The sequence below is a fragment of the Coenobita brevimanus genome, chromosome 97 (genome assembly GCF_032717465.1).
Source record: "Coenobita brevimanus isolate Jiangsu-jjx chromosome 97, ASM3271746v2, whole genome shotgun sequence".
NCBI lineage: Eukaryota > Metazoa > Arthropoda > Malacostraca > Decapoda > Coenobitidae > Coenobita > Coenobita brevimanus.
Genome location: NC_137050.1, coordinates 162,071 through 182,627, shown reverse-complemented (window position 1 = coordinate 182,627; position 20,557 = coordinate 162,071). Strand labels below are relative to the sequence as shown.

Here is a 20,557-nt window from a genome sequence, read left to right as displayed (position 1 = left end):
TATAAATATGACACTACCCCGTCTCCCCCCTCGACCTCATATACCCCATTATACGCTCCTAGATTCCTCCAAAGGCTCCTTGTTCCCCTCTCCCTATTCTTCACCATTATCTTTCCTCTTCCTGTTTTTCTTTAAGGTTCTTCTTCCCGCCCTAGACCATCATTATTCTCAATTAGTCTTTTATACTCTGCCAATAACGTCCCTGTTCTCAGTTTCTTGTCCCCACTCTGAGTCCTCCATTATCCTTCCTAATTCCCTCCCGAGTACCCAATTATCCTTCCTTTTCCTTTTTACCTTCCCTCTTATGCCCCGTTTTGGGTTTCTTATTCCTTACTTTAGTCTCTTATTACCATCCATCTTTTTTTCTTTTTACCCTGCCACTAACGTCCCTTTTCTATGTCCCAGGGGAGTACTTCGTGGTGGGAGTGACGCTGAGCCAGTACGACCAGAACAAACCTGACAAGTACCTGAGGGACCTTCTCAACGAGCACACCAACTCCACCGTCCAGGCTGCCTTCCAGAACTTTCTTGGTGAGGCAGACAGGCAGAGATCTAGGCAGACAGGCGAGCAACCTGATTGGCAGGTAGGGAGGAAGGCACACAAGGAAACAAACAGGCAGAAAAGCAGGTGACAGAGAGGCAGGCAGGTAGGCAGACAGATAAATAGATGGAAAGGCAGGGAGGTAAGTAGTGAAGGAAGTAGGTGGGCTGGAAACTAGGTGGCGAGGGGCAGAGAGGAAGGAAAATAGGTTGGCTGATAAGCAGACAGGCAAAAACATGGGCAGGAAGGAAGGTATGTACGAAGGGATGTGAACAAGCAGGGAAGTAAACAGAGAGTGATGTTCAGAAAGTTAACAAGATGAGACGGTTGCAACAATTTACTGTATGATGAAAAATTAGGCAGAAAGGAGGTTAACAGACAGACCACAGACAAACAGACATATAACAAGCAGAAGACAGGCAGATACGCAGGCTGATAAGAGGTGAGAAACTAAAAGGTAATAGGATGATGAAAACAGGGAGAGAGGAGGATACAAAGACTGGCAGGAACGCGGGGCGGGCAGTAAGCAGACAGGAAGGCAGGAAGGGAAGACAGAGTGAGAAAATGGTAAGAAAGTTGCAGCAAGAGAACAGTAAGCGATATCAAGAAAAACGAACGAGAGACAGACATGCAAAAGGCAAGGAGACATGCAAGTATTCAAGCAAACAGGCAGACAGACAAACATGCAGGAAGAAGAGAAGATGAACAGGATGAGAAAGTACAAAGGAGTACAAAGGAAAGCAAACAGCAACAGACTTCTTAGTCTAATATACTACCTTCTCATACTGGACAGTCTACGAGCTGTTGCAATTAGCTTTCCTGCATGTCTTACAGGTCCAATTCTGTGGGTGAGGATAGGGGTCTCTCATCACTTGGCAACCGGTATGTTAAAATCACCGAAGATTACAGTGTTTTGTGTGCTATACATTTCGGCAATTCGGTTATAAATTCCACTGTCAGCGATTAATTATTACAAATACCGTTTTACTATAGAATCTACTTCTAAGCTAGGTATAAATACTGTTATTGTTGTCGAGAGGGGACTTGGGAATGACAGTTGGATGAAGTCCTGTCTAACAGTACACCACCATCCCACTCTATTATTTCTCTCACAACTGAAAATACTGGAACTTGGTATGTTGAACTCTGTAAATAAAAATATCGTTGCTCGATGCTGAGCCATGCATCGTAATCTTCAGAATGAACATAAGCCCCTAATTCAGAAACTTTATTCAGCAAACTACGAGCATTCACTCATTCACTAGAAGAGCCTTGCCTACATTAGTCTGCTGGGGAAGAAATTAGATATAGTGAAATGAAAAGGATACAAAGGAGGGAACCAAGAGAGGTGATAAGGAGAAAGAGAGAGGTTGTAAAGATCGTGGAGAGAGAGAGAGAGACAGACAGACAGACAGATTAAATAAGAGAACACAAAAAGAGACTAAAGGGTAAGAATCAGAAGAAAAGGAAGAAAAGAAGGCAAAAGAGGGTGAAGGAAATAAGGATGACTGGATGAGAGAGAAAGGAGTGAAAGGAGAGATGGCAGCGAAGGAAAGATGAAGGGAGGCGAGGCAACGAGGGAAAGGATGGAAGGAAGGGAACAAAGGAAAGGATGGAAGGAGGAGGAGGGGGATGGAGACAAAGGAGAGATGGAAGGAACAAAAACTAGAAAAGAAAAAGAGGATAATGCTTGCAGCTTAAAGAGGACACCAGCTCCACCACCCCCAATAGGAGAGGAAAGAGCAGAGGACAGGAGAGTCAAAAAGAGTTGATAAGAAGAGAGAGAAAAAATGAGGAGTGAAAGGAAAAGGGGATGAGAGAAGAGGGGGAGAAAAGAGCAGAGGAGAGAGGCGGGAAGGGAAGGGAAGGAAAGAGAGAGAAGACAGATAAATGAGGATAAATGATAGTCACTATGGGAGAATGGCAACAAGTAAGAGAAGAGTAACTGGAGGAGGAAAAGAGAGTAGCAGAGGAGAGGAAAGAGAAGAGGAGGAACGAGGGGAGAGGCGAGGAGGAAAGGATGAGAGGGGAGACGAGAGGAATAGAGAAGAGAGGAAAGAAGTGGAAGAGGACCGAATAGAGAGGATCAGAAGAGAATAAAGGAGAGAAGATTACGGGAGAGAAAAGAAGATGAGGGGAGAGGGAAGAAAGGGTAGCGAGAAAAGGATAGGAGAGGCAGGGAGAAGAGAAGAAAAGAATGGAGAGGAGAAGAGAAGAAAAGAAAGGAGAAGACAGAAAGGTAGAGGAGAGGAGAGAAAACGAAAGGAGAGGAGAGGAGAGGAGCAGAGAAGAGAGGAAAGGAGAGGAGAAGGCTGGAGAAGGGAGAGAATCAGTAAGAGTACGGGAGAGAAAAGGTGAGAAGAGAAAGGGAAGAGAGGAAAGGAAAGGAGAGGCAGAGAGAAGAGAAGAAAGGAGGGCAGAAGAAAGTAGAGAAGAGGAGAGAAGAAAAAAATTTTGGACAGTAGAGAGTAGAGGAGAACTGAAAATAGAAAATACGTAAGCGGAGTGGATACAAAGGAATACAGGGCAGCAAACACTGCAGAGGTGAGGAGAGAAGAGAGAAGGGAAGATGCCGGAAAAAGTCAAGAGAGAGAGAGAGGGGAGGAGACGCGAGAAAGATACGATGAGAAGGGCTGAGAGGCACAGAAAGAGATACTGAAGATATGAGAAGAGATGTGGAGAATGTAAGAGAACAGATAAGAGGAGAGGATGGGAAGGGGGAGGAGAAGGAAATGGAAAGCAGAGAAGAGGCGAGGTTGTACAGGGAGAAGAGTAGAGAACAGAAGAGGAAATGGGAGAAATGGAGAGAAAAGACAGGACTGAGTTCGGGAAATGAGAATATGTGGCAAGGGGCGAGGCAAAGCAACAGGCAGCTAATTAGACAGGGAGAAAGAAAGAACATGATGGGAAAAATCAGTGAAGAAGAAAAACAGGAAGACGGCAGAGAGGTAAGGGCACAGGCAGGACAGAAACAGAGAAGGGTGACAACATGGAAAAAGGTTAACGAAGATAGTGGGAGCAATCATCATCATCATCATCATCATCATCATTACTCTGACCTCCTTTCCATCCTAAAGATGGGGTAATGTAGGAACCAGAGACAAGGAGTGTGAAAGTACAAAGAACATGAGAAAAATCCAAAGTATACCCAGGGAGATGGGCCAGACAATCATTTACACATCACGCAAGCTCCCGGAATCATGCTCTGTTTCACTGACGCAAAAATCATAGTGCAAAATGATTGTTATTGTTGTTGGGGTCATGGACTCATCAGAAAGTGACCCTGGTGGACTACAGGCTGAAGCCACCCTTCTCCTGCAGTCCACCATCTTCCTTTCTGATAACTGAGAGGAAATTATGAGGCGTTCTTATAGACGGGCATAGGAGCACCTCGAACATCAGTGCCAACACGTGAAGGCGCCTCTCTCCAGCAACGAGAACACTAATAAAATGATTGAGTGAAGGAGAAACACACCTTGGGGATCCACCCAAACGATCGAGCAAACTCCGTATTCCATGTCACATTCCAATCCCAGCCTCCTCTCTCTCTCTCTCTCTCTCTCTCTCTCTCTCTCTCTCTCTCTCTCTCTCAGTACCATCGCCTTCCCTCTCTATGTTCCCCACTCAGCCTCAACTTTTGTCTCATCCAGTCCCTTCTCTCTTCTTTTTTCTCCTTTACCCCCATCTCATTCGATTCCCTCCCTCTCCCTCTTTGTCAATCATTCAGTTTGTTTGACTGTCTCCCATTTCCCTCTCCCTTGCTCTCCCTCTCCCTCTGACAACCACTCACTCCCTCTGCCTCTCTCTCTCTCTCTCTCTCTCATTATCTGACCTATCCCCCCCTCAGCCCGCACGCTTTTCCTTCCATCAGTATGTCTCCAACTTTTTCTTCCTTACATTCTCTTCTTCCCCTTTCCTTGTCGTCTGTCAGCAACCTTCAAACTGTTTCGTTATTTTCATTTTCCCTGGATCGTTCTCTCCACTCCCTGTCCCTCTGTTCTTTTCTCACTATTCATATATTTTAATTTGTATGTAATATTTCCTTCAAACACACACACACACACACACACACACACACACACACACACACACACACACACACAAACATGTGTAAGGAGAGGCTTTATATGTATGTAGATGCAAATGTGTGTGTGTGTGTGTGTGTGTGTGTGTGTGTGTGTGTGTGTGTGTGTGTGTGTGTGTGTGTGTGTGTGTGTGTGTGTGTGTGTTTTACCTCGACCTCTCGCAGCATGAACTATAAAGGAGAGAAAGAGAGCCCAAAGACCTAGCTCTCCCTCATCCCCCACATTCTGTTGGCACCACAACTGAACTCAGTGCGGGAGAGGCCTTTCACACATTACTCCTCACCCAATTCCCTTCATTTATGCAGCTCTTCTCTATTTAAATCCCTTCTTAACCCCCTTTCCCTTCAGTTTTTCTTCCCTTCCTACCTCCACAGTTTTATTCAGCTGACGGGAGACTTCTTTTGGCAAAAGGGGTTAATGGAGTTATACACATTCAATCTATCTATCTATCTATCCTACCTACCTATCGATCTGTCTACCTGTCCATCTATCTTTTTATATATCTGTCTACATCCAGACATCTTAATCCCGACTGAGGTGGTTGGAAACAGGGAAATTCCATGTCACCCTGTCCTCCGCCATGTGACTGACTACTCTCCAACTCACACCTCAGTCACTTATACTGTACATCTTTCCACCCCATCACATCCCGCTCTTCCGAAATCTCATTCTTTACGTTCTCCCTCTCTTTTATAAATGATATTATTTTCAATTTCTTATTCGGGTGTTTTATCCCAGTTGTTATCTATACTTTATAACTGCTTGCTCCTCCCTGCTTCGTTCAGTTTCACCTCTGACTCTGGACCTGGACTTGAATGTCCGTTTCTTCATGCCCTGTGGTCCTCCTACATGCTCTCCACTATTTCGCATGACACGGAACAAAACACGTCTTCGTACTAAAGGGGTAATCCATATAAAAAGTGAAACTATCCCACTTTATCCCCTTTCAAGCGTAGGGCACCAAGGCTAGGTTCACGTAGTCCAGAACATTAAAGGATAGGAAATCGAGCTACGCCCCTAGTAGCGTTTTGTATGACAGAAAAAACTCTGGCCACCTGTACGACTCAACTTGAACCTTAAAGCGAGACCTCTACCACCAGACCATAGGGCACAACGGAAATGCCGCTTCCTTCCTCAGTCATATAATCCACCCGTTAATCTGCTTATGGTAATCACACCGATATCTTGCTTTACGTAATGTGATCCTGTCAGCTCTAGCTTCAGTGAACTCGAAATCACTGGTACACAGAGTGGCACAGAAGGCTTCATAGCCCTCATTCCTTAGCGATTTAGATTGCTTACTACGCCGTCTCATTCTCTTCGATGTTATTTATGCCATTTTAATCCTGACATAGTTTGTATTAGTAACATACAACAGGATAGGGAGTTGCAATGAGAACAACAAATCGTTATGGATGACGTGTTACGGAAACTCCCTAACCACTTTGACTACGACTCACAACCTGTCGCCGCCATAATCGGGAAATGTGATGGATATTCCTGTTACAAGATCCGTTCCCTGAACCTGTTCACTACAATAGTCTTTTTAGTGGTGTATTTTTGCGTTTCTAGACTATTTTCTTCACCATAAGCAGGTTTTCCTTTCCCCCTCTCGTTTTGCGAAACCTAATACGCAATTTCATAAACCAGGTAGGTAGTTCAGCCAACATACGAAATTACCTGAGTCTTCCATTACGTGATCCGGCCTGAAACGGAATCTCGGACTTCATTACCACATCCAATTTACAGATCTTACGCCATGCCGTTCCGTAACGTAGAGTGCGTAATACGATGCCAGAATTAATTACCGCCGAGCTATAAGCTGGAAAAGGACGAAAATCCGGGTGATGCCAAAGAGAAAAAGCTAAATCCATGCTGACCTTGGACAACATTTTCAGAGTTTTCAACAGTGTTACACGAGACTGTTCTAAGAAGCAACATAGGATTCACAAGGCAAAGTTCTGTGCGTGATATAAACTGCAAATGGACGCATATCTGAGCCAAACTAAGGCGTAAATGCTTGAGTTGCACTGACCTTGAACGAGTATCAGAGCTTTCGTCAGTTATTTAGGAAGCAACACGGATGTCATGATATACACTTCTCTCTTGGGTTGTGTCTCAACTCACAGAAAAGATACTGTCACGTAACCAGCCAAGTTTTCCTCAACAAATGGTTCTGCCCTTTAGTATAAATGATAGGTGCTGGTGAATGATACCTTCAAGTGGGGGCACAGATATGACCAGGGAGTTCCGATGTGAAGATATACAAACGGCCATCAACTCCCTCTTCATAATCAGAATGGAGAGTGGATAGACTGCAAGACAAGAGCAACTTCAGCCTGCAGTCTGTTGGGTTCTCGTTCAGAAGAGCCCACGCCCACAACAGCAACAATAACAACGGCATAAATGGTTAAGCGCCCTTCCTTAAAGCAAGAAATAAAAATGTGTTCTGGCTACCTCGAGACGATCTTACTCAACTCAGGAAAAATTTACCATGTCATAGAGTTTAATATTGGTTATATCTAACCCCTCCAGTCCGAAATGTCTCTCCTAAGCTGTGTAAGATCGACTTTCCGAGATGGGAGAGAAAGAGAGAGAGAGAGAGAGAGAGGTCAACGTTGTGAAGTAGTTACTTTAATTCATTTACCGGGTTCATTCAATTAATCGATGTAGAAAAGAGCGACATTTCTTTTTACCTGTCCTTTCCTGACTCGATTTACACACTAATTTTTTCTTTCTATTCATTGCTCTCTCTCTCTCTCTCTCTCTCTCTCTCTCTCTCTCTCTCTCTCTCTCTCTCTCCCCATTCATCTGCATCACTTTCCCCTGGTCTACATATTTCCCCATTATCTTCCACCAGCATATGGCCTCCCATTATGCTCCTACCCCAACTGGCCTCACACCTGGCCGCTCTTCCTTAACGATTTTTTTAATTCGTTACACCTACCATTCTTGTATATTATACTCATTTCTTTTGTATACTAAATCAGACTGCATTAATTACATTTAAGATATAATAACATACCAAATACATTAATAAACTTGTAAGGAAGAGCTACGGGACCTCTTTAAGGGACGAGAATATGGGCGCTGAATCCCCAACGCCTCCTTGCCTTAGCCTCATAAAACTTTCCCTCATTTTTATGGCACTCTTTGGTCTTCCTTCGTTGGCCATCACATATGATTACCCCTAGTCATTCATCTCTATTTATGGTTTCCTTTAAGTCATCTTTAGCTATGTCAACGATTCTCTCCTTTTCCTCTATGATTCATGTTATGTTAGAATCACCTTTTCCTCATGATTAGTCACTTTTCCTTGTTTTTTCTTCCCTGTGTCCGTCAAATGATTCAGCTATTACAAAAGCACATCCCAAATACCATTATCTAGTCTCTCTTAATCCAGATTCGTATCAAGTTTGTATTCCAATCGTGAAATCCTCCACTAAAACCTTCTATCCTTAGTTCATATAACAAGTTTTCTTTACCCCAGATCTGTTTAATTAGGGTTTTGTTGTCCTTCAGTTTACACTACTTCTTTCCTTATTCTGTTCATACCTTTTTTGCTGTTCCTGGGTCTTAATCACCTCACTAAAGTTGATATTGGATGTTTATCATGATGATTATAGTAATGGTGACAGTGATGGTTGTGCGATGGTGTCGATACGGTTGATATTTAATTATGCTGGTGAAGGTAATGGTGACCTAGTGATATGTAAGCGTATGGAAGGGCATACCACCAGCACCCATATTCAATGTCTAGTCTAGGGGCACACATATCGCAGGACGTGTGGGGGCTAGCGACCAAGCCATCTCAGCTCCCAGTTCATCATATCCCCAGCTAAATCCCAATCGTTTTCTCTCTTAATAGGCGTGGTACCCTCCCCGTCGCCCTCCTACGAGCAGTTTGCAGCCAACGTCAACGCCTACCTGGAAAAGCCGCCTTTCAATCATCCTAACGCCGTGCACCAGATCGGCGGCATGAAGAACGTAAGTAAAGAGTGGTGAAAACGACAGTAGAGATAAGAGGTAATGTGTGAGTAGAAAAGGATGGGAACATCCACAGAGAGGGCTGGAAAGTAAGCAGAAAGAATCGGAACGTGAGGAGATGGGGTAAGAACATAAGCATTGATGGGAGGTTAGATCGTCAGCAGAAAGGGATGACAAGATAAACAGAGGAAGGCAAGACAGGCTTTAAAAGTGCGTAGATGGGATAAGAACGTAACAGAGATGGGATGTAAGAACGTGAGTAGAAAGGGATGGGAACATAATTATAAGGGAGGGGGAACGTAAGCAGAGGGGCCATGAAGAACGTAAGTCGACTGGGTGGATAGGTATGGTAATTTGCAAGCGCATGAGACAGAGACACCACCATAGTTCCGATATATATATATATATATGCTCCGTCTTTTCTGGCTGACAAGTAATATGAAAATGCCTGCCTTCTTACTTGTGAACACAAATAAATAACTAACTAAATAATAAACTACTTTCTTTCACAAAACATAACTGCCAAAAGGCAGATATGATTAAAAGAACATAAAGTACTGTACCTACACGCCATGAAAAAACCTCTAATCATCATCATTATCATCATCATCATCATCATCATCATCATCATCATCATCATCATCACTTATTTCTGCGTATCCCATTCAAACCAATGTATCTTCTTATCTCTTTCTGATTACCGAAAAATGATTTCGTTCATTTTAAGAAAAGCCACTGACGGTCTGGATGGATTATAAGCCTATATCAGTACATCCCAGTGAAACCCATTTACTTTTTATATCTTCATTCTCATTACCGCTGGACGGTTTTATTCAGCTACAAGAAAACCCTCATGCTTTAATTGGATATAATATACGCTAATACCTTTACTATCATGATGTTCTTCGCAGTTTATTCTTGTTGCTGCCAGACAATTTTATCCAGCAGAAGAGAGCTCCTCAACTGTGAAGGGGTTAACGAAGGCTGTAACTAGCCGCTTCAGCTCGAAGTTTCTTCAAAGTTGACCTTAATCGTCTGTCAGCAGCAACAGTGGGTATGAAAAAGGCGTCATCGCGTTCGACAGTGTGAGGGAAAAAAAAGCATATCACGAAATAAATTATTCTTGGGCTAAAACATATATACATACATACATACATATATCATCTAATCCTGTGCTGCCCCATGAGGAGCGTAGGAGCCGGGAGCTAGGCAAATCGGTCCTGACGTTTAAGATGATTGACAAGTCAGGATTGTGTAGCTTTTTAGACCATTAATTTCCTGCGTGTGGAAGTAGACATTACACTCGCTCACGGTAATATATTAGACAAGCTTAAACTGAGTTGGCCTTGCAGCTGGTGGGGGATCTTTAAGTGGCATAATTTCTGCTTTATCATTGTGGATGATGATTGCAAGATTAATCATGTGGTATTTAAGATGCTGATAATAAAATGACGAAGTACAGAATAATATCTTGATTGTAAGAGGAGTCAAATATATTAACAAATTAACTGATCGGAACAGTGCAACACCGGCCATTTAGTGTTGATTCTGAAACACACACACACACACACACACACACACACACACACACACACACACACACATTCGCAAAATTCTTTTTCTTTAAGGCTGAAACATAAAAACAAGTTAGCGCCTTCAGTTCGATGACATGCTATTTATATTTTATTTCAGTCTTTCATCTCTTCTCCCGAGATCCACGCAGATCAGCTGAGAGTGCGCGCCATACTTATAAGCGCTCTACAAACTTAATAGCATCTTTTTCTTGGCAAGACATTTTGTCTTTTGCATCTTTATTATCCTCTTATACGTTACTGAAGCAAATTATGTCGACACTTCAAATTATATATATATATATATATATATATATATATATATATATATATATATATAATTAAGGTGTAATACGGATAATAAATCGCCAAGGAAAGAGTGCTATGAAGTCTCCTACGGCCTTTGCTTACGAAGACGCTGTGCACTCTCGTTTCTTTTCAAACTGACACCGTATAAATTTATTCGTCTGAGAATGGCCTTTAGTTACAAGGTGCTGGAGAAGGATACCTTCACTTGGTGGCTCCTATATAACTCGGGAGACCCACCGTCTGGTTATACAAACGTCCCTTCCTCCCTTTTCCCCAGAAGGATGATGATGAACTGCCAGAGGAGAGGAACTTTAGCCTGCAGTTCACTGGGTTTACGTTCAGATGAGCCTCGGGCCATAGCAGCAACAATAACAATTACAATTAAGATATGAGCTTAAGTAGGCTTGTGAATCCATCCCCAGATACGTGCAGAGGCGGCCTACCTGTATGACGCCGTGCACGTGTACGCACGAGCGCTGAATGAGTCGCTACGTTCTGGAGGAGATCCACATGATGGCCGTGCTCTCATTGCATCTATCCTCGGTTCCACCTACCGCAGCGCTATGGGGTACGTGCAAATGTCCCTCTATTCATACCTGAGTTTTTATTATTAATGAATTTGTAAACCTTTTGTTATATATCATATAAAATGTGCATATATTGTCTCAGCTCATATTTGACAGCCTTTTATTATTTTGTACGTGTACAGCATTTACCAGCTTTTGACAGCAGTAAATGGGTAATAAAAAATACGCATGCATACGTGGCAAAGTTGGAAAAAAAAATAGGCTAAACTTATGCGAATTCTTTGTCGTAACGTATTTCAGGGTAAGTTATTACGTGACAGTATTGTGATACCAACTCTAACGTATGGAAATGAAGCTTGGACGTTGTTGGAGGGACACAAGTCAAGAGTGACAGCAGTGGAAATGAGTTACTTGAGAGGAGCCTGTGGAGTCACATGGAGAGACAGACTGACAAATGAGGATGTGAAGGAACGTTGTGGTGTGGATGTGGATGTGATGGAAAGCGTTAGGAGAAACACAGTGAGGTGGTTTGGCCATGTGGAGAGGATGGAGAGTGTGAGACTGACGAGGAGTGTATGTGAGTGAGATGGAGGGGGAGGGAGGCGGGGGAAGGCCAAGGATGAGATGGAGGGATGGGGTGGAGAGGTATATGAGAGAGGGGGGGGGGTGAATTGGAAGCATGACAGTGAAATGGCGGGGGACAGGGTGACGTGGAGGCGATTTGTTTGTGGTCACCCCGTATGGGATTAAGGCGTCTATATGAAAATGTAACAAATGAGAGGGGGCGAATGTTAATAGGTGGGACGGAATACTGAACCGTTTGAAAAAATATTAAAAAACAAATTAATTTTCAATTATGCGAGCTGGGATGTTGCACACATCACCGCATTTAGTGGTTTCGTGGTGTACTGAGGAATTTGGTGCTGGAGAACATGACTAGCAGAAGTGAAAAATAGAGTGAAATTCGCGTTACACACACACACACACACATATTTAACTTCTCTCCTTAGCTATCCCTTTTCGTGTAAGCAATTCACTCACTCGCAGCCTCTCCCATCCACTTCCGAATCCTCTAACCTTATTTCCCCTGTTCATTTTATGCTGCTCCTGGTATGTAGATTCCAGTCACTAGTTCACTGATTCTGGTCCCCTTTCCCTTTGGTCATTCCTTCTCGTGTATATACCTCACTCATTCACCTTACTCTCACCAATCCCACACTCGTCTAACCCTATTTTCCCTTTCTCTTTGACCTTTCTGTGCATATACTTTTCACTCATTCAATGACTCCCGCCTATCACCCCATTCCTTTACCACTGTTTTCCTTCCGTCTGTAGCCATCCCTCCTTGTATCATATACCTCCCACTCATCCACTGCCTCGCCTGCCTATAGCCAATTCTTCTTACCATATATTACCCTTATCTTTGGTCATTCCTTCTCGGGTATATACCTCTCTCCCACCTATCTCTCATTCACTTCTAGCCGTATTTGCTTTTTCTCCTTGGCCGTTTTTCCCCATGTACATATCTCCACCTATCCCCAATACCTCCAACATTATTTTCCCTCGATGTTTGACCATCCTTGCTCGTGCATATATCTCCCACTCATTCACTGACTCCCTTTCCCGTCACACATAGGTACATGGTGCGTATGGACGAGCGAGGGGACGCAGAGGGCAACTACACACTGATTGGCCGCCAGCAACACCACTCCATCCCGGGAGAGTTCGGACTCTACCCCGTCGGTGGATTCCGCTACACTGAGAACGACTACAAGGGTCTGCCGGTGCGTACGTGTGCGTGTGTGTGTGTGTGTGTGTGTGTGTGTGTGTGTGTGTGTGTGTGTGTGTGTGTGTGTGTGTGTGTGTGTGTGTGTGTGTGTGTGTGTGTGTGTGTGTGTGTGTTTTTAAGTGTCTGGGACTTTGATGCCACGCCACCAATCTAGGCCGTACATGGGTCGCCGGGGTTTTGGTAATAATCTTTACTGCGTCTAGATTACGAATTACAAGAGTTTTTGGTGGTAATCTTAAGTGTGTCTAGATTAAGGATTACAAGAGTTTTTGGTGGTAATCTTAAGTGTGTCTAGATTAAGGATTACAGGGGTTTTGGTGGTAATCTTTAGTATGTCCTGATTACGGATTACAGAGGATTTGGTAGTAACCTTTAGTGTGTCCAAATTACGGACTCGTGCACTGTCGGCTTTCCCGTCTTAGTTTTATATTTCCTTTAGTCTTGCATACTTCTCGATCACAGGCCATTTTGAAGGCTCAGTAACTAATAGACCCACCCCTTTCCTCGTTACCTATACTAGTACCATGTGGCTTTTAAAATACTGAAGCAGATGTTATACACGATCAGTTTACATGGGAAATCTGCTTCCTGCGATGTACTATACAAATACACCATATATACCAAACCGGACTTTAAAATTTACTTTAATACAGTGTACATTTTTGCTACAGATGAAAAGGTTTAAAATGCTGCCATGAATAAAGAACTTGAAATAAAATAAAGACTATTACTGCTACATTAACTTCACAGAAGTTGAAGACTGACGTTCGTATTAATAAGACCGATATCACAAAGAGGCTTAATGAATTACATAGTGCACTAAAAAGTAAAAATTCAGCCTTGTTACCTAACCGCCACTTCAAATGTTTATAGTGGAATGCAGTAATAATTTTCTCTCCTCCCAAGTCTATCAATACTGAACTTACCAATACTTTCCCGCACTACGGTTGAAAAAAAGAAAATATCTAGTATAACATGGAGACAGCGCAGAGATAAATTCCAAGGAGCGAAGAGAAAATGATGAATGAGGAAGGGCGGCCGAAAGCGAAGGGAACGGGAAAACCTGACTGCGAGGCAGTGCAAGCTTGTGTGTAGGCTCAATTTCTTTCGAAATTTATGTCTGTAAGTTGACTTTGTTTGACAAAACTACTGCCTTTAAGTAGATGAAGAACGCTGCCTACATAAATAGATTCACATTAAGAAGCGATATAGTGCTTTTCGAGGGGTGCTGTACATTCAGCTAATGATTATATATATATATATATATATATATATATATATATATATATATATATATATATATATATATCAAACTGAAAAAGTATGTTTAATCTTTATGGCCTGATACGTTTTTTTCCCTATCGTAAAATCTGGTTTAAGTTTCTTTATCTCTGACATCTTTAACATTATCTTCGTCCTCAGTCCAGTTTCTCCCTCGATAACCACACCGCCTCTCACATATCTCATATCTCTAGTCATATAATAGTCAGAACGATATTTTCGGGGAGTATTAATTCTTAATAACTAATCAATGACTGTGCGGTTTATGGGCATTAATTTCTATAGTTCGATGACATATTTTACTGATATATTCGTGATAACTCCGGGCGATTTTATTCATCTTGGAACAGAAACTTCAAGCTAGAGGAGCCAGATATAGCCTTCAGTAACACCCTCACTACGAGAGATCAGAAGCTGAATAAGTGATTTAGAAGGTAGCAAGATTAAAATACAAAAACGCATTACAATAGTGAAATAGTTCCTCTTTACCTTCATCTTGTTTCCCACCAAGTCAGATGATCATCCTTTTTACCTGTACTGAACCTGTGCCATCTGTTCTCACCCCCAAGGAGCTTCACTTGACCAGCACGATACGATGGAAGACGGGAGTGCCACCCATTGACGAACCTCCTTGTGGATACCGGGGTCAGAAGTGCCAGTGTGAGTCTCTCTCTCTCTCTCTCTCTCTCTCTCTCTTTATATGTTTATGCCTGTATATATTATGTGCCTGCTTTTGCTAAACTGAATTCCAAATATACTGTATGTCGTTTAGAAAAGATGTGTCCGAAAATTTTTGCTTAAAGTACAGTACTCGTATTACTACAGTATATCACTCTGTCCAATCATCTATCATACATCTGTTTTATATTCACTGCTTTCACCCATAATGGTCTACTAAAACACTCACTCGTAGGCTCTCAGAGTTAATCTGAACAACAAGCATTACGGTATTACATTATTTCGAGTTTTTCACTGTGCTTTTAACTAATCCTGCCAAAGCGTACCTTGTGGCGCATTTTTTTCCTTTCTCTGACTACGACTTCTTCTCTGACCAGTGTTTCTGGGACTACTGAATGATGCTTCATATTATGTTTATATATTACTTGCCCTTTTATTTTAGATTTACTCTGCCTGCTTCCCGTTTTATGGGCTATCTAAACTTTCACACACACACACACACACACACACACACACACACACACACACACACACATATATATATATATATATATATATATATATATATAGACCGTATGCACTAGCCATATCACTGCGTATTCTCACTTTTCCTGTGCCCTGTTCGCTTTTTCATAATATTACTCTGCCCTGTTCGCTTTATCATAATATTACTCATCCTCTCTTCCTTTAGCCTATCCTTCCTCATCCACTCTGCCTCCGTGTTTGTCTGTCTGTCTGTGTGCGCCTGTCTGTATATCTTGTCTAAGTGGCTATCTCTTTGCGCCTGTCTGTATATCTAAGTGTCTGTCTGTTTCATTCTATATCTACATACATGTACGCCTGTATCTCTGCCAGTTTCTGTGTCTATCTGTCTCTGTCTCTCTCTATGTCCGTTTGTCAGTCTGTCTATCCTTCTGACAGGTATAGTGGCAGAGTAAGTTACGGAGAGGCAGTGAAAGAAGACAGAAATTGAAAGGGAGAAAAGAAAAGGGCAAAGGAAAGAAGGAAAGAAAGAGAGGGAGACCAGCCCCTCACACAAACATCCCCTGTAATGTAATCTCTCAAGCTCGAGATCAGCTCTCCCTTGTACGGTCAAGATAAAAAGTTCCCTAAAACTTTGCTGCTGCTTATAAATATGGAGGATGTTACAAGAAACATTTCTGTGTCATAGCAGTATGATGCACACAACAAAAGAGTATAAGAGGGAGGGATACTATTTGCATGTTCGGAAAGGAATGAGAAATATGGAAGACTGGACACAGAGCTGGCAGAGAGCTTCGAAGAACTTGTACTCTTGCTCCAGTCCCTTAACTAAAGTGGATTTACTCTTAGCTGATTATAAAGATTAACCCTATTCAGTTCGGTTATGGCCAGGTGTAGTCAGTCTGATAGATTGATCTGACGTGATAAGTTATAAGATTCATTCCTACCTATTAACCAAGGCTCAATGAATTTCATTAAATAAAACCACGACTTGGTATTTAAATTGTGGGAGTGGTCCATTTCTGTCAGGTGAAAACGAAATGGCTGTAATGACTTTTATCCTTGTCACGTCCACAGCCCAGACAGGAGAAATCATCGCGGGCGTGACGGGCGGAGTGGTGTTGCTTTTGCTGGTCATCTCACTCGTCGCTTACAGGTCAGTCAGATACTATTTAATTCTCGCTTTAATTCTGGCTCCAACTACATTTCTAACTCTTGCTCTAAATTTAACTCAAATTCTGCTTCTCCCTCCCCACCCCCTTCTATTCTCGTATGGACACTGTTCTCATCTTCACCAGACCCTCCTTTAACCCAGCCACTTCTCCTCCGCAGAGTGAACTCAAAGGAAAAAAAAAAGGGGGGGTAGGTCTGAGGAATGATTACATTGCTCGTGCTTGGTCATATATTTAGGGTGAGAGAGAGAGAGGCTGCGAGGTGTGTAGAGAGGGAAGGGAAATTAGGAGAGAAAAAGAGGTTCGTGGGGAAGAATATAGAGGTTTTCTTAAGAATGCTTATAAGAGGAAACTATCTATCTATCTATCTATAGCCCGACGCAGATGGAAACTATGGCGAAAAAACATGTTTATGGCAGAGAACATTTTTTTTCCTTAGAGGAAAGTAAGAACATGATGGAGGATCATGGGGAAGAGAGTATATTCACGAGGAGAATAGGGAGGGAAAATAAGTTTATGGGACCAAAAGTGTATTTATGAAACTAAAACTGAATGGAAAAAAATAGTTTTGTGCGAGATATGCAAGGAAGAACAAAGGGTGGATACTGAAGAAAAGAGTTGGTATGTGTATATAACCATGGACAAGAAACAGATAGGAATAAAGGGAGAATCATACAAGTTAAGAATTCTTTAAGAAGCATAATGTCATACCTGAAATGCTTTACTGGAGTGAGGATATTCAGAATAAAAGAATATTACTGAAAAGATTAAAGAATGGAGGTAGGAAGTCAGAAGATAAAGGGTTTAAATAAAAACCTTCTTTACAACATATCCTAAGTTGTGTAAAATCGTCTGGTAGCAGCAAGAATCAACTAAAAATTACGTGACTGAGACTGAAGGAGATAGCCTATTCGCCCCTCTGACGTACTTTTCATTATATTCTAACCACCTCCAGGCGATACTTTTCAACGATGGAAAGGTCGTTTGAACTGCTGAATATCATGAAGGATATGTTTAACTCCTCCATTTCGAAAAATCTTTCCCATGTTGAATACAGCCGTCTGGAGAAAGCAAAAATAATATATGAAATGCTTCAATGGATGTGATGTCAAAGTGTGGGAGTAAACAAAGGCAAAATACGTGAGCCGAGATCGAAGCGAAGAAGGAAAATAAATGGTGTTCAACATGACAGGAAAAAATGAAAGATAGCTTTTTGCATCTTGACTACCACTCTTGCCCTGTCACTCTACCACCACGGAGAAAGCTGGACAAACAGGAGAGAGAGAGAGAGAGAGTTCGTAGAGGATAAATGAAAATCCATGGAAATCAAGGAATATGAGAGAATACATGGAAATCAAGGAATATGAGAGAATACAAAGGTGAATAATAAGAGAAAGATAGAAGAAAAAGTAAAAGAAAGTACAAAACAAAGGGAAAATGGAATAAAGATGGGACACGTTACCATTAATATCTAAAGGATGACAAAAGTACGACAGAGACAAATAAATAAATAAATAAATAAATAAAGAGAGAGAGAGAGAGAGATGATTGAGGAGCTCGGAAAAAAAAGCGGAGGGGGGACTGAAAGAGAGGAAAAAAGAACATCCATCCGTTCATCCATCATCAGATACTTTTTGCCCCATGAGGAGCGTAAGGTCCGGGACTAGGCAACTCAGTCCCGATATTTAGAGCAAGGATGATCAGCCTCACTCGCCCCAGAGTAATATTATGTGATCACATAAGCAGAGCATACTTGACCTCATCAGCGTGACGTCATCAGCCGCACACAAGAAGCTGTCATTAATGAACATCTGGTCTAACTCCTGGTCCGCCACACCGGGGCTAAGCAACCCTGTTCCGACATTTGAGGCGACAGTGACTAGTCTCGCTTGCTTCTGACTGGCATTCTGTGAGCAATAAACCTGAAACACACCTAGGATTTAAACCCTTATAGGTCCCAATCAGTTGAGTTTACTGATCCACTAAACTCCCAGACGTCATTTGATTATACTCCTGCTTCCTTCCCATCATTCCTCTCTCTTACCCTTTCCTCTCATTCCTCTCTCTCTTCCCTCCCTGTCAACCCTCTCTCACACTTACGTTTCACCACTTCCTCTCACCTCTCCATTTCCTCCACAGAAACTGGCGGTACGAGCAGGAGCTGGACAGTTTGCTGTGGAAAATCGACTACAAGGATATCAAAATGAACGAGTGGACACCCAACCACACCCAAACCGGCACCAAGCTATCCAGGGTGAGAGAGAGAGAGAGAGAGAAAGTAAATAAGACAGGTAATTGAAAATAGGAATGTAGATTAGAATGGGAAAGGAGAAAGAAGGTCAACAACGTGAAAGGAAAGTGGCTTGTGATAGGGAACGCGAAGGGTATAAAGGAAGGGAATTACAGATCCGGAGGGGAAGAAAGCTCAGGAAGAGAGGAAGAAAGATGGGAAAGAAATGATGTTCTAGGAGAGAGGACAGAATAGCTGGAAAAGAAAAAGAAAGACTGGAAAAAGGAAAAAAAGAGCATAGGGGAGGAAGAGCTAACAGAGGAGAAAAAGGAAGAGAAGAAAGGGGATAGGGTAGGAGGGAGAGGAACGAGGGCTTAAAGGAACTTGAAGGTGGAAGGAAAGTGTGACTGTGAAGTGTGTCAAAGTCTGAGATAACGAGAAAAACTTAAGAAGCAGCAGGCAGAGAGAGAGAGAGAGAGAGAGAGAGAGAGAGAGAGAGAGACAGACAGACAGACAGACAGACAGACAGACAGACAGAGAGAGAGAGACAGAGACAGAGACAGAGACAGAGAGAGAGTTTAATGAATGAACAGACATTTAAGTGCGAATGGCTCCAAAAACAACACTTATACACTCATCCAGGGCCTGTACTCGACTGTGCGAACGAGCCAACTCTCCCTAGGCAGCAACCCTGACCTGGACTTCCGATATCAGAGCGTGTACACGCAGCTAGGCCTGTATCGGGGAAGGGTGGTCGCCGTGAAGCATGTGTCCAGTAAGGCCGTCGACATCACCAGGAGGATCAAGAAAGAGCTGAAGACGGTGAGTATGTGGGGATGATGGGTATGAGCTTGGAAATATGGTGTGTGTGTGTGTGTGTGTGTGTGTGTGTGTGTGTGTGTGTGTGTGTGTGTGTGTGTGTGTGTGTGTGTGTGTGTGTGTGTGTGTGTGTGTGTGTGTGTGTGTGTGTGTGTGTGTGTGTGTGTGTGTGTGTGTAAATAATGCATACTATAATCTGAAGCTACTTACATGGTGTGTGATAAGGATAAATTTAGGATTGTTATGTGTGTGGCTAATATCATAAACTGGATCGATGAAAAATTTAAGAATATACTGTATGTGAACAAGATGCACGTGACGTGGCGAGGACAGCGGGGACTGATTATAGGAAAAGTGTGTGTGTGTGTGTGTGTGTGTGTGTGTGTGTGTGTGTGTGTGTGTGTGTGTGTGTGTGTGTGTGTGTGTGTGTGTGTGTGTGTGTGTGTGTGTGTGTGTTCGCAAGGATGGTGTGGTCACTCACATTCTCCCCTGTCCACCAGATCCGGGACTTACACCACGACAATCTTCTAGGGTTCATAGGAGCTTGTGTGGACCCTCCCAATGTCTGTATAGTCACTGAATACTGTTCCAGGGGTTCACTGAAGGTGGGTACTTCTCTCTCTCTCTCTCTCTCTCTCTCTCTCTCTCTCTCCATTATCTGTCGTCTTTCAACAAATCATTTTCTTATTATCTCTTTTTCTCACACATTTCATTTATCCGCTTTTGAGTACTGCATTACGGACGCAATAAAACAATACGGAACTAACTAAGATTAATTAACGTGCTTAACGAGTTTCTCTCCATTACTCAGGACATCTTAGAGAACGAGGACGTTAAACTGGACAGCATGTTCATCGCTTCGTTGATCGGGGACATAGTGCAGGTCAGTTCGTTTGGTATCTTCTCACTCGTTAACCCTCATCTCTAATGCTTAAAAAAAAAAAAAATAAGTAAGTAAATCAAGAAATTAACGAAGAAATAATTGCCATGAACTACTCTCACTACGTACATTCTTTTTTCATATTTGGCTAGCATGACAACAGGTAAAGATGACTCTCACTCTCCATTTGAGAAGACGACCTTTC

General features: G+C 42.5%; 1 protein-coding gene across 1 annotated transcript in view; it reads left to right on the top strand.

Moving 5' to 3' along the window:
- The window catches only part of LOC145413756 (guanylate cyclase 32E-like), a 196,190-nt gene that overhangs the window by 138,755 nt on the left and 36,878 nt on the right, over nucleotides 1-20,557 (top strand). The window contains exons 9-18 of the mRNA XM_080283413.1: nucleotides 406-531; nucleotides 8,495-8,613; nucleotides 10,916-11,061; nucleotides 12,657-12,804; nucleotides 14,660-14,750; nucleotides 16,329-16,407; nucleotides 18,563-18,677; nucleotides 19,296-19,475; nucleotides 19,973-20,077; nucleotides 20,284-20,355. Of these exons, the coding sequence (XP_080139539.1) occupies nucleotides 406-531; nucleotides 8,495-8,613; nucleotides 10,916-11,061; nucleotides 12,657-12,804; nucleotides 14,660-14,750; nucleotides 16,329-16,407; nucleotides 18,563-18,677; nucleotides 19,296-19,475; nucleotides 19,973-20,077; nucleotides 20,284-20,355 (1,181 nt within the window). The remainder of the gene's footprint in view (nucleotides 1-405; nucleotides 532-8,494; nucleotides 8,614-10,915; nucleotides 11,062-12,656; nucleotides 12,805-14,659; nucleotides 14,751-16,328; nucleotides 16,408-18,562; nucleotides 18,678-19,295; nucleotides 19,476-19,972; nucleotides 20,078-20,283; nucleotides 20,356-20,557) is intronic.